At 46.0% G+C, this 14,307-nt stretch overlaps 1 protein-coding gene across 1 annotated transcript in view; it reads right to left on the bottom strand.

Annotated features, from left to right (window-relative positions):
* LOC138299768 (protein mono-ADP-ribosyltransferase PARP12-like) overlaps positions 1-12,587 on the bottom strand; it is a 248,316-nt gene extending 235,729 nt beyond the window's left edge. Inside the window, exon 1 of the mRNA XM_069238308.1 lies at positions 12,457-12,587. Within this exon, the coding sequence (XP_069094409.1) occupies positions 12,457-12,478 (22 nt within the window). The 5' untranslated portion in view covers positions 12,479-12,587. The remainder of the gene's footprint in view (positions 1-12,456) is intronic.
* Between the last annotated feature and the right edge of the window lie 1,720 nt (positions 12,588-14,307).

The following is a 14,307-nucleotide window of genomic DNA, read 5'->3' as shown; positions in this document are numbered from 1 at the left end:
GCCTCGCCAAACAGTTGCAGAACTTCACAGATCAACTGAGCTTCTTGAAGGCTGAGGTAGGAGATGCAGAAGGCTACTCACAGCAGAACAACATCTGAATATTCAGGCTGCCACAGGGCTTAGAGGGTGCCAATCCCTTTGCATTCATCAAGAACAGGCTTTTCCCCAAAGTTGTCTCAATGGGCCTCTCCTCCTTTTTTGCTGTTGAGTGTGCTCACCATGTGCCTAATCAACAGCCTCCACCGGGGCCGCTTCCAGACCAGTAGTTGCCAAGATACTAAACTTTTAAGACAAAAATGGATACTTGCGGGCCTGTAGCCGGACATACCAGTTTTCTACACAGCACAATTATGGTGAAACATTGCTGTGCTTCCTTCCTGGGAGTAAAACAACTAAAGGCAGCTGGCATCAAGTATTCTCTGTTCTTCACGGCAAAATTCATCTTCAAGGCAAACCAACTTATACTCTTTTTCACAGAACCGGGAGATGCTTGTAACTGGGTGAAAAAACACCAAAATACTCCTCAATGCAACACTCAGCCTCTGCACCTGGGACTGACCAGCCCATGCTGGGGGTCATGCGCATAGTGGGGTTTCTTCTAGTTCGTCCACCACCAGTGCTTCTTCATCAGCCAAATCACAGCAGGTGAGACTTTCAGCCCCGTCTACTGCCGCTTGGCTGCAGGACTCAGGTCTCCACAAAAGTTTCCGACAACTATGACATTGCCTCTTCAGAAAAAAAAAATCAATTGGCTCTAGCTCTCCACCAGTGATTCCCATTGTATATCATGACCCAAACTGTCAACACCATGATCTATGACCACGATTTTGTTTTCAGCGTTCTAGCTGGTGAATGTCACACCGTAAATGCCATGGCCTGGCTGCACCTCCGAGCACCTTTCGGCCATCTGACTTGCTTTCATGTCCTCATCCGATCAAAAGGCCTCTGAATGTTACCATCTCATCCTCAAGATTGACCACACTGAACACTCTACTTTGGGACATGCTGATTATCCACCCTGTTATTCTCCATTTCATGCATTAATGCGATTGCCTTGATTCTGTGGGCCCTGGGTCCTCAAATGAAACTGTCACCTGACTGGGACCACTCTCGACCTCCTGTGGCTCTGCCTGAGTGGAACCTGGTGTGCCCACCTCCGTCTGATATACATTTTCTTGATGGGCCCTCCTGTGGACCACTTGTTGCCCCTCGATCTCTCCACTGCTATCACTGCTGTGTGAACCCACCGCAGATCTGCTGTACTCATAGTTCAAATGTTATTACAAGCTGTTTTGGGTGGCCAGATGTGGATCTATGGCCCAGAGGAGGGGAGTTGGGAGGTTTACATAACCAGACCTCGTCCTCAGTTAATGGTAGACACCCATGACACACCACAAGGAAAGTCTGGGAACACAATGTCTTCCATTTCAGATGCAGTCTTTTGTTGCCTGCGGTTGCAGGGGGAAGTTTTCGTCGACCCACAGGAGATTTCTTCAGAGCTCCTGGTGAAGAAGGAGGCAGGCTACCCCCAGAGGATCCACCACCCGGAAACATATGAGAAAGCCGGCAGGATGAAGCGATACAAGGTTGCAGTAGTCGTCTTTGCTACTTTGTTGCGATTTTGCAGGCGTCCTGAGCAGTCAGCGGTCGATCCTTTGGCAGAAGGTGAAGAGGGAGATGCAGAGGAACTCTGGTGAGCTCTTGCATTCGGTATCTGAAGAATTCCCCAAAGCAGAGACCCTAAATAGCCAGAAAAGGAGGTTTGGCTACCTAGAAAGGAAGATGGGCTAGTAAGAAAGGTAAGAGCCTATCAGAAGGAGTCTCTGACATCACCTGCTGACCCTGGCCACTCAGAGCAGTCCAGTGTGCCAGCACACCTCTGAATCCAAGATGGCAGAGGTCTGGGACACACTGGAGGAGCTCTGGGCACCTCCCCTGGGTGGTGCAGGTCAGGGGAGTGGTCACTCTCCTTTCCTTTGTCCAGTTTCGCGCCAGAGCAGGGCTGGGGGATCCCTGAACCGGTGTAGACTGGCTTATGCAGAGATGGGCACCATCTGTACCCATCAATGCATTTCCAGAGGCTGGGGAGGCTACTCCTCCCCAGCCCTGACACCTATTTCCAAAGGGAGAGGGTGTAACACCCTCTCTCAGAGGAAGTCCTTTGTTCTGCCTTCCTGGGCCAGGCCTACCTGGACCCCAGGAGGGGAGAAACCTGTCTAATGGGTTGGCAGCATCAGCAGCTGCAGTGGAGACCCCGGAAACGCAGTTTGGCAGTACCCGGGTTCTGTGCTAGAGACCCGGGGGATCATGAAATTGTCTCCCCAATGCCAGAATGGCATTGGGGTGACAATTCCATGATCTTAGACATGTTACATGGCCATGTTCGGAGTTACCATTGTGAAGCTGTACATAGGTAGTGACATATGTACAGTGCACGCGTGTAATGGTGTTCCCGCACTCACAAAGTACGGGGAATTTGCCCTGAACGATGTGGGGGCACCTTGGCTAGTGCCAGGATGCCCACACACTAAGTAACTTTGCATCCAACCTTCACCAGGTGAAGGTTAGACATATAGGTGACTTATAAGTTACTTAAGTGCAGTGATAAATGGCTGTGAAATAACATGGACGTTATTTCACTCAGGCTGCACTGGCAGGCCTGTGTAAGAATAGTCAGATCTCCCTATGGGTGGCAAAAGAAATATTGTAGCCCATAGGGACCTCCTGGAACCCCAATACCCTGGGTACCTCAGTACCATATACTAGGGAATTATAAGGGTTTTCCAGTATGCCAATGTGAATTGGTGAAATTGGTTACTAACCTGTTAGTGACAATTTGAAAAGCAGAGAGAACATAACCACTGAGGTTCTGGTTAGCAGAGCCTCAGTGAGACAGTTAGTCATCACACAGGGAACACATACAGGGCACACTTATGAGCACTGGGGCCCTGCCTGGCCGGGTCCCAGTGACACATAGACTAAAACAACATATATACAGTGAAATATGGGGGTAACATGCCAGGCAAGATGGTACTTTCCTACACAACTCCCCCCCCCCAAACGAAGGACAATAAGACTAGCCATGACCTGATGAGTCTTCATTGTCTAAGTGGAAATATCTGGAGAGTCCGTCTGCATTGCAAGCTGTTTCCAGTATCAATTGTGTGTTCACACCAAGATGTGGTGCCTGGCACAGTTGAAAAGAGTTCAGAAAACTGACCTATGAGATTTATGCAGTTGTCTTTCTGCTCAGCAGTAAGACAGTCTGCTAAAACTACACCTTCCACTAAAACATCATCTTCAGTGGAAGAGAAGAGATCAGGGAGAGGGTCACTCTCTTCTTCCTGTCCTTCATCTGTTGCCATGAGCAGGATGAGATCAGCCCTGTCATAGTAGGGTTTTAGGCGGTTGACATGGAGCACCCTAAGGGGACTCCTGGCAGTGCCCAGGTCAACCGAGTAGGTGACCTCGCCCTTCTTTTCAACAATGAGATGGGGTCCACTCCATTTGTCTTGGAGTGCTCTTTGGGCCACAGGCTCCAATACCCACACCTTCTGTCCTGGTTGGTACTGAATCAGAACAGCCTTCTGGTCATGCCATTGCTTTTGGAGCTCCTGGCTGGCCTGAAGGTTTTTACTGGCCTTTTTCATGTACTCCGCCATTCTGGATCTTAGGCCAAGTACATAGTCCACTATATCTTGCTTAGGAGCTTTTAAAGGTTGTTCCCAACCCTCCTTCACAAGTGTTAGGGGACCTCTTACAGGGTGTTCAAATAGGAGTTCAAAGAGGCTGAAGCCCACTCCTTTCTGGGGCACCTCCCTGTAAGCAAAAAGGAGGCAAGGTAACAGGACATCCCATCTCCTCCTGAGTTTTGCAGGGAGTCCCATTATCATTCCTTTGAGAGTTTTATTAAACCTCTCTACCAGTCCATTTGTTTGTGGATGATAAGGTGTGGTGAATTTGTATGTTACACCACATTCCTTCCACATGGCCTTCAAGTATGCAGACATAAAGTTGCTACCCCTGTCTGATACAACCTCTTTTGGAAAACCTACCCTGGAAAATATTCCCAGGAGGGCCTTTGCCACTGCAGGTGCTGTAGTGGTCCTTAGAGGAATAGCTTCAGGATATCTTGTGGCATCGTCCACTACCACCAAGATAAACCTATTGCCTTAAGCAGTAGGAGGGTCAAGGGGGCCAACTATGTCAACCCCTACCCTTTCAAATAGAACCCCAACCACAGGTAGTGGAATAAGGGGAGCCTTTGAAGTGCCACCAGTCTTGCCACTGGCTTGGCAGGTCACTCAAGATTTACAAAATTCTTTTGTGTCCTCTGACATCCTAGGCCAATGAAACAGGGGGACAAGCCTTTCCCGTGTTTTAATCTGACCCAAATGTCCAGCCAAAGGAATGTCATATGCCAGAGTTAGGAGGAACTCTCTGTACTGCAGGGGAATGAACAATCTCCTGGCTGCTCCAGGTTTTGGGTCCCTTGCCTCTGTGTACAAGAGGTTGTCCTCCCAGTAAACTCTATGTGAGTCACTGACATCCCTTGACAGCTTGCTGTCTGAGACCCTCTAATGTGGGACAGGATTGCTGTGCCACACTCAGCTCTTCCCTGGCAGACCCCCTCCACCCAAAAGCTCAGCAGTGTCTGCTGCCGGCTCATCTGGTGAAGGTTCTGCACAGGGAGGAAATTCTTCTTCCTCAGAAAGAGAATCGTCTGTAGAGGGAGGGATAGTGGGTAGGGATGTACCCTTGCTACCCCTAGCTTTAGGGAGCACTTGGTCCATTGTTCCAGGATCCAAGTCACCCTGTCCTTTTTGCTTTTTGACCTGAGCCCTTGTCAAAGCAAAAATATGCCCAGGAATGCCCAGCATTGATGCATGAGCCTCCAACTCCACTTCTGCCCAAGCTGATGTCTCCAAATCATTTCCTAGTAGACAGTCTACAGGTAAATCTGAAGCAACCACAACTTTATTTGGACCACTGCCCCCCCGTTGAGATTCACAACAGCCATGGGGTGGCTAAGAGTGTTGTTATGAGCGTCTGTCACTTAGTACTGGTGACCAAGTAGGTGTTGTTCAGGGTGTCCCAGTTTCTCTATTACCATGGTAACACTGGCACCTGTGTCCCTGTAGGCCTGAACCTCAACACCATTGATTAGGGGAAGTTGCTTGTAGTTATCCATACTAAGGGGACAAGCAACCAAAGTGGCCGAATCAATGGCACCTTCAGAGACTACCACAGCATCTGTGGTCTCCCTAACAAGACCAACCCCAACTAAATTACCAAAAGTTAGCCCAGCTACTCCCTTGGATTGGCTATTAGTAGGTTGCTCCCACCACCACTGCTATTACTAGGGGTACTAGAGGTTGCAGTAGGGGTTGTAGTAGTGGGAGGTTTGGTGTTTTTCTTTGGACAACCGGAATCAGTTGTCCAATGACCTTTTACTTTACATAAATAACACCAAGGCTTTTTTACTTGATTAGAAGAGGATTTGGACCCACCACCCCCACCAGAGTGTTTTTGTGGGCCTGATGAAGACTCATTTTTAGATTTGTCCCCACCCTTGTCGGAAGACTTACCATCCTTCTTCTTGCCATCCTTGTCTCCCCCTGTACGAACTTTTGCGTTCACTCTTGTTCTGACCCATTTGTCTGCCTTCTTTCCCAATTCTTGGGGAGAGGTCAGATCTGAGTCCACTAGATATTGGTGTAACAAGTCAGACACACAGTTATTCAGAATATGCTCTCTCAGAATTAGATTGTACAGGCTTTCATAGTCAGAAACTTGACTGCCATGTAACCACCCCTCCAAGGCCTTCACTGAACGGTCAACAAAGTCTATCCAGTCTTGTGAGGACTCTTTTCTGGTTTCTCTGAACTTAATCCTGTATTGTTCAGTGGTTAAGCCAAATCCATCCAAGAGTGCATCCTTCAAAACTGCAAAATTATTGGCATCACTTTCTCTCACAGTAAGGAGCCTGTCCCTACCCTTTCCATTGAAAGATAGCCATAGAATAGCAGCCCACTGCCTTTGAGGGACCCCCTGTAACATACAGGCCCTCTCAAGTGCAGCAAACCACTTGTTAATGTCATCCCCCTCCTTGTAAGGGGGAACTATCTTGTGCAGATTCCTGGAATCATGCTCTCTCACAGGATTGCTATCAGGAATACTGCTGCTGCCACCATGGGGTCCAAACCCCAATCTCTGTCTCTCCTTCTCCAGGTCTAGGGATTCCCTGTCTAGAGCCAGCTGTTGCTGTTTAAGCTTCAGTCTGGTCTCTTCCACTCTCAACTTTTTGAGTTCCCTTTCTAACATGTTGTATTCAGGGTGGGTGGGTTGGGAATGTTTAGACACTGAGGATATATTGGAACCAACAGAGGGAGACCTGTCCCTAACAGCTTGCACTCTAACAACATGGCCTCCAGGAATAAAAGCATCCCTACTATGATGAGAGCTTCTATTACTAACAACATTGCTAGGTTGTCTGCTAAGGGGTGGATTTGGAAGAGAGCCCTGTACACCTCCCTCAAGGGGTTCCCCTGAGTCAGAGTGTGAGCTATCTACTAACTTCTCAGATGAAGTGCCAGCTAGGGACTTATCATTCTCAATGAGCATGTTAAACAGAAATTCTCTAGAAGGGTTCTTTCCTACCACTAAACCTCTATCAATGCAGAGACTCCTTAGGCTCTTAAAGTTAAGATTGTCATATGTTGTATTGACCATTTTAAGAGAAGTTCCTACATCAGACATCATAGAAGAAGGTTTAGGGACAGTGAGAAGAGAGAAAAAGTTTCAGGACTTTTTAAAGAACAGGAAAAAAAAAACTTTTTACAACTTTTAGAAAGTTTAGGAGTACTTTTCAGCACTTAACAGAAAGTGTAAGAGAAGAAAAGCAAAACTTTTTGGTTAGGTGTACATACACTGAACTTGTTTTGCATATTTTTCTCTTATGAAAAGTACAATATGACAAAGTGGTAAGTAGTTACAAGTACTTATCCCATCGCTGCTTCCAATGTAGGAGGCTGGCCTGGCTTGTAGGGGGTACCAGCGGTACTTACACCTTGTGCCAGGTCCAGTTATCCCTTATTAGTGTAGAAGAGGTTTTTCTAGCAGCTTAGGCTGATAGAAGGTAGCTGTAGCAGAGCAGCTTAGGCTGAACTAGGAGACATGCAAAGCTCCTACTATACCACTGGTGTAATATGCACAATATCATAAGAAAACACAATACACAGATATACTAAAAATAAAGGTACTTAATTTTTATAACAATATGCCAAAAGTATCTCAGTGAGTACTCTCAGTATGAGGATGCCAAATATACACAAGATATATGTACACAATAACAAAAATATGCAGTAATAGCAAAAGGAAGTAATGCAAGCAGTGTAAAGTTACAATAGATTGCAATAGAAGCACATAGATATAGGGGCAACACAAACCATATACTCCAAAAGTGGAATGCGAACCACGAATGGACCCCAAACCTATGTGAGCTTGAAGAGGGTCACTGGGACTGTAAGAAAACAGTGAGGGTTAGAAAAATAGCCCACCCCAAGACCGTGTAAGGTAGGTGTAAAGTGCACCTACAACCCCCAGAGAGCACAGAAGTTGTGATAGGGGGATTCTGCAAGGAAAACCAACACCAGCAATGCAACAACAGTGGATTTCCAGACCTGAGTACCTGTAAGATAAGGAGACCAAGTCCAAGAGTCGTGACAGTGTCGAGAGGGGCAGGAGCCCAGGAAATGCCAGCTGAGGGTGCAAGGAAGCTGCCACCGGGTGGAAGAAGCTTGGTGTTTTGCAAGAACGAAGAGGACTAGGAACTTCCCCTTTAGAGGATGGAGGTCCCACATTGTGAAGAAGCTTGCAGAGGTGTTCCCACACAGAAAGACCGCAAACAAGCCTTGCTAGCTGCAAGGGTCGCGGTTAGGGTTTTTGGATGCTGCTGTGGCCCAGGAGGGACTAGGATGTCGCCACTTGGATGAAAAGAAAGAGGGGGTGCCCAGCAAGTCAGGGAGCCCTCACAGAAGTACCGGATCAGGCACTTAGAAGAGGAGTGAACCGGAGTCCACCCGAAGTCAGAAAAGGGAGTCCCACGACGAGATTTCTTTGGAGCTTCTGGTGCAGGGTGAAGGCAGGCTACCCCCAGAGCATGCACCACCTGGAAACAGTCAAGAAAGCCGGCAGGATGAGGCGATACAAGGTTGCTAGTTGTCGTCTTGCTACTTTGTTGCGGTTTTGCAGGCGTCCTGAGCAGTCAGCGGTCGATCCTTTGGTAGAAGGTGAAGAGGGAGATGCAGACGAACTCTGATGAGCTCTTGCATTCGTTATCTAAAGAATTCCTCAAAGCAGAGACCCTAAATAGCCAGAAAAGGAGGTTTGGCAACCTAGGAAGGAGGATTGGCTACCAAGAGAGGTAAGAGCCTATCAGAAGGAGCCTCTGACGTCACCTGCTGGCACTGCCACTCAGAGCAGTCCAGTGTGCCCCCAACACCTCTGTTTCCAAGATGGCAGAGGTCTGGGAGACACTGAAGGAGCTCTGGGCACCTCCCCTGGGAGGTGCAGGTCAGGGGAGTGGTCACTCCCCTTTCCTTTGTTCAGTTTCGCGCCAGAGCAGGGCTGGGGGATCCCTGAACCGGTGTGTACTGGCTTATGCAGAGATGGGCACAGGGGAGGCTACTCCTCCCCAGCCCTTTACACCTATTTCCAAAGGGAGAGGGTGTAACACCCTCTCTCAGAGGAAATCCTTTGTTCTACCTTCCTGGGCCAGGGCTGCCTGGACCCCAGGAGGGCAGAAACCTGTCTGATGGGTTGGCAGCAGCAGCAGCTGCAGTGGAGACCCCGGAAAGGCAGTTTGGCAGTACCCGGGTACTGTGCTAGAGACCCGGGGGATCATGGAATTGTCCCCCCAAGACCAGAATGGTATTGGGGTGACAATTCCATGATCGTAGACATGTTACATGGCCATGTTCAGAGTTACCATTGTGACGCTATACATACTTAGTGACCTATGTATAGTGCACGCGTGTAATGGTGTCCCCGCACTCACAAAGTCTGGAGAATTGCCCTGAACGATGTGGGGGCACCTTGGCTAGTGCCAGGGTGCCCTCACACTAAGTAACTTTGCACCCAACCTTCACCAGGTGAAGGTTAGACATATATGTGACTTCTAAGTTACTTAAGTGCAGTGGTAAATGGCTGTGAAATAACGTTGATGTTATTTCACGCAGGCTGCACTGGCAGGCCTGTGTAAGAATTGTCAGAGCTCCCTATGGGTGGCAAAAGAAATGCTGCAGCCCATAGGGATCTCCTGGAACCCCAATACCCTGGGTACATCAGTACCATGTACTAGGGAATTATATGGGTGTACCAGTATGCCAATGTAAATTGGTGAATTTAGTCACTAGCCTGTTAGTGACAAATTTGGAAAGCAGAGAGAGCATAACCACTGAGGTTCTGGTTAGCAGAGCCTCAGTGAGACAGTTAGGCATCACACAGGGAACACATAAAGGCCACAAACTTATGAGCACTGGGGTCCTGGCTAGCAGGGTCCCAGTGACACATAACAAACATACTGACAACATAGGGTCTTCACTATGAGCACTGGGCCCTGGCAAGCAGGATCCCAGTGATACAGTGAAAACACCCTGACATATACTCACAAACAGGCCAAAAGTGGGAGTACCAAGGCTAGAAAGAGGCTACTTTCTCACACCTGGGTACCTAGGTACCATATACTAGGGACTTATAAGGGGGGGTCCAGTATGCCAATTGAAATTGGTAAATGAAGCCACTAGCCTATAGTGACAAATTTAAAAGCAGAGAGCATAAGCACTGAGGTTCTGATTAACAGAGCCTCAGTGACACATTTAAGCACTATACACAACACACACATTAGGCCATAAACTATGAGCACTGGGGGCCTGGCTAGCAGGATTCCAGTGATACATGCAAAACATACTGACATATAGGTTTTTATCTATGAGCACTGGGGTCCTGGCTAGCAGGATCCCAGTGACACAGTAAAAACACACTGACACACACTCACAAACAGGCCGAAAGTGGGGGTAACCATGCTAGAAAGAGGCTACTTTCCTACAGTCGGTGCTCGGCTGCGGGCGCAGGACCCGATGATATTTAACCAGCAAATTTCCAAGCAAGGAAAGCCGGCACTCCAAACCTCTGACCTCAGAAGTTTATTATATATATAATAAACCTCTGAGATCAAAGGTTTGGAGTGCCGTCTTTCCTTGCTTTGAAACTTACTAGTGGTGTTAAATACTTATATATATATATATATATATATATATATAGAGAGAGAGAGAGATAGAGATATAGAGATAGAGAGAGAGAGAGAGTCAGAGAAATCTGTCTATACAGATAGATAGATATACATAGAGATATATATATAGACAGATATATATATATATATAAAAACTTTTTTACATGTGTTGTTTTCCAGGAGCCACGATTGGCCCCTAGGGAAACCACACACATATAGAAGTGAGATATACATACATACATATATATATATATATATATATATATATATATATATATATATATATATATATATATGTATATCACATATTCCACACAAGTGAGGTACGATTTTTATCGGGTGACTTGGGGGAATGCAGGGTGGAAAGACGTTTGTGGCTCCCCTCAGATCCCAGAACTTTACAGCATTGAAATGTGAGGAAAACGTGTTTTTTAGCCAAATATTCAGGTTTGCAAGGATTCTGGGAAATAGAACCCAGTGAGAGCTCTACAAGTCACCTCGTCCTGGATTCCCCTAGGTGTCTACTTTTCAAAAATGCACAGGTTTGATAGGTTTCCATAGGTGCCGGCTGAGCTAGAGGCCAAAATCCACAGCTAGGCACTTTGCAAAAAAACACGAGTTTTCAATGGAAGAATGTGATGTGTCCATGTTGCATTTTGGGATGTCTCCTGACACGGACACTAAGCCTATCCACACAAGTGAGGTAACATTTTATCGGGAGACTTTTGGGAATACAGAATAGAAGAACTAGTGTTATTGCCAATTGTCTTTCTCTACCTTTGTTGCCTTCCACATGCACGGCAGTGTGTGAGAAAGAAGTAATTTGAGAAAAGCCCTGTAATTCACATGCTAGTATAGAGACCCCCGAATTCAGAGATGTGCAAATAACCACTGTTTCTACAATCCTTATCTTGTGCCCCTTTAAAAAATACATAGGTTTCCTTGATAAATATTTTCACTCTTTATATTTCACCAAATTAATTGCTGTATATCCGGAATACAATGAAAACCCACTGCAAGGTGCAGTTTATTTATTGGCTCTGAATAGCATGGGTTCTTAATGAACCTACAAGACCTCTATATTCCTACAACCAGGAGGGTCCAGCAAACATAACGCTGGTGAATTGCTTTAAAAAATCTATCATAGCTGGAAAAAGTTACGGAAGAAAAAGTAGTCAGAAAGGGCTGTTTTTTTCAACTCAATGTGAATATATTTTTATTTCAACTGTTACTTTCTGTAGGAAAATCATGAATGATCTAGACAAATGACCCCTTGCTGAATTAAGAATTTTGTCTACTCTTCCGATAGCTCATGTGGACAAAAAGGTATGGGGGCCTAAGGGAAAACTACCCCAAATAGCCAAAAAGGCTCAGCACTGGGGGTTGGGTGTGTGTGTGTTGGGGGGGGGGGGGGGGGGGGGGCGAGCAGGGAAAGGCCCAGAAGCTAAGGGGTTCATGTTTCACTGATATCCAAAACAGAATCATTGCTACTTGCAAAGTCCTTCAAGGATGAAGACGACTAAGGTAACAAAAGGATCTTCTGGGACCACGTCATATGCAAATTAGAAGAGCCTCTCACATTCGCTTTCTGCCTAGGGCACCAACATTCGTAGAACCGGCTCTGGTGCGTGAGCTCAAAATATTGTGTGCATATCTGTACGTTTTTATATGCAGATTTGGGTATGCGCTTTTGGCCCCACGTAGTGTGATGTGTTTTCCACCTGAGGGGAATAATGTTAGCATGTCACATGAAAAGAAACGAGCGCATTCACTTTATGTGTGTGGCATCATCTTGAGCAGTTTTCTATAGAGATTTCCGGGTTCGGATTGAGGGTGGGCCTGACTACAGAAGGGAGCGCTTGAACCCTTGGAGCTAGCCTGGCAAGCTAAACAGTAGAACTTTTTATATTCTTTTAGCTTTTAAGCGGTGCTATGCTGTCTATCGGCATGGTATTTAAATAGCTTTTAGCTAACAGACTGCATTCCCAACTCAAGACCTTGACTCGGTAAGCAAGCAAGTTCGGTTGTGGATAGCGCTAGGTATATGTTAATATTAAATAAACACGAGAACCGTATGACCTGTTAATCTACTCTACAGTGAAAGCGGGCAGCGGGGTCGAGCAACCCGCTAAGATCGGCGCCTGGCCTGTGTCACGGTTTCCTACCTGAAGGATTGTACTCCGCCATAGTAGCGATGAACGCGACCCCCTCTTCTCGCAGCAGCCGCCTCTTCTACCCAACTCGTACTTGGCCCTCCCCAGCACTTACTCGGCCCGCCCTCTGTGAATCCCCGCGTTTACAGGAAAACGAAAGTGAATGTGCTCTTGCAACCAGAGACAGCTGCACCCGCCCCAGAGACCTGACGTTCACGACTCACCTCGAGGTTTAAGTCTTCCTGGGAACTAAGTTCCTGAACAGTTTCATTTGCTTCCTGCGCTGCAGTGCACTTTTATTTCTCTCCACATGGACCTCTGGCCAGCAAAAGAGAGGCTGTTTTTCACCAAGATATCAGACTCTGAATGAATAACAGCTGTTCAGCCGGCTGCTGCTTAAAAAGATATTTTTTTCTGCAAGTTAGAAAACCGCTGGCTAAATAGTAGAGGTTATGTACTAAATGCCAACATTTTAGAGTAGGCAAGTGGGAAATTAAAAAAATATCTGGAGAATGTATGTTCACTTCTGACTTATAATGAAGCAAGCTGCCTCAATCTGGTCTATTTGTATGTAGGGTATGATAACGCGTCCAGCCTTTATAAATTTACCTGTATCTGGACACGTTGGAGATCGGTGAATCTTTTAACCGAGTCGGGTTCTCCTCATCCTCAATAGTCGAGTCACTCAGATCAATAATCAATGACTATTGTAATCGGTAATCAATACTCAATTAATAGGTCAATATAGCACATCAGAAATCAATAACAGTTGGTATTTCGGCGCACCATGACCTTTCAGTCATGAATAACCACACCAGTTTATTAAAAGTTAGTGAATTTATTTCCCTATATTAACAAAGCTAGCACAATATATATGTGTCTCAAAACCAATTGATATATGTATATGAACATTACTAGCTGTCCATAACGGCGGAAGAAACGCAATCTACGCAAAATCTGAATAATGATACACTCTGTTATAGCAATGCAAATTACCAATGTGACTAACTGTATTTGACTAATTGCATACATTCGGTCAGCATAACAAGATTTCAATTCTTCATGATACATTGAATGAATACCTCAACTAACCTCTAATTAGCATTGGCATGTGGGACTTCATGCAAAACGAATTTAGTCAACACAAATTTGGAAAAGTTCTAGCTAGGACCCTATCAAAATAGCAGTTGGTACCTAAAAGGAAAAAAAACACAATGCATAATACATTTATCCTTTCATATTTACCAAATACAATCAGCATTCAAGAAAAGTCTTCGTCCTTCAGGTACCGGTTGATCAGCATGGGGCAAATTTCAAAGGGGCAAAGTTAAGGGCAAGCTTCCTTGCAACGGCAAGGAGAATAGGGCAAAGTTATTGCATGGGCAAGACGGGGGCAAATCAAAGTTAAAGTCTCTAGGGTGAGAATTCTTAAAGTCTCTTTCTCTCAGATAGAGAAAGGGGCATCAGGGTGTCGTCCAAAATGGAGTCTGGCATCAGGCTTCAAACTGGCATCGAAGAAAATGGCTGACTTCCCTTTGTCCGGTGGGTTTAAGTAAGAAACATTCCAAATTCTGTAGGGTCTTCCATTGGAGGGTTCATAGGTTGGCTTCAAACTGTCCAATCAAAAATTGTCTTTTACTAGCGCCCATTTATGCATACACTGTCCTTGGAGCCTTGGAACACAAATTGTATCATGGTTTGCCAATTATTTTACTATCTGTACCTTCATTGTCCGCACCTGCAGAGGCTGACCTTGTATCAAAGGGGATGTAACCGGCCTAGCACGAAATCTTGGAGATAAGTGTACCAGCCAGTTTCTACTGGAAAAATACAACTTCAAGCAAGAATATTTGTTTCATTAGT

The sequence above is a fragment of the Pleurodeles waltl genome, chromosome 6, assembly GCF_031143425.1.
Source record: "Pleurodeles waltl isolate 20211129_DDA chromosome 6, aPleWal1.hap1.20221129, whole genome shotgun sequence".
Classification (NCBI taxonomy): domain Eukaryota; kingdom Metazoa; phylum Chordata; class Amphibia; order Caudata; family Salamandridae; genus Pleurodeles; species Pleurodeles waltl.
The sequence above is the reverse complement of the archived record's forward strand: the minus strand, read 5'-3'. Positions and strand labels throughout refer to the sequence as shown.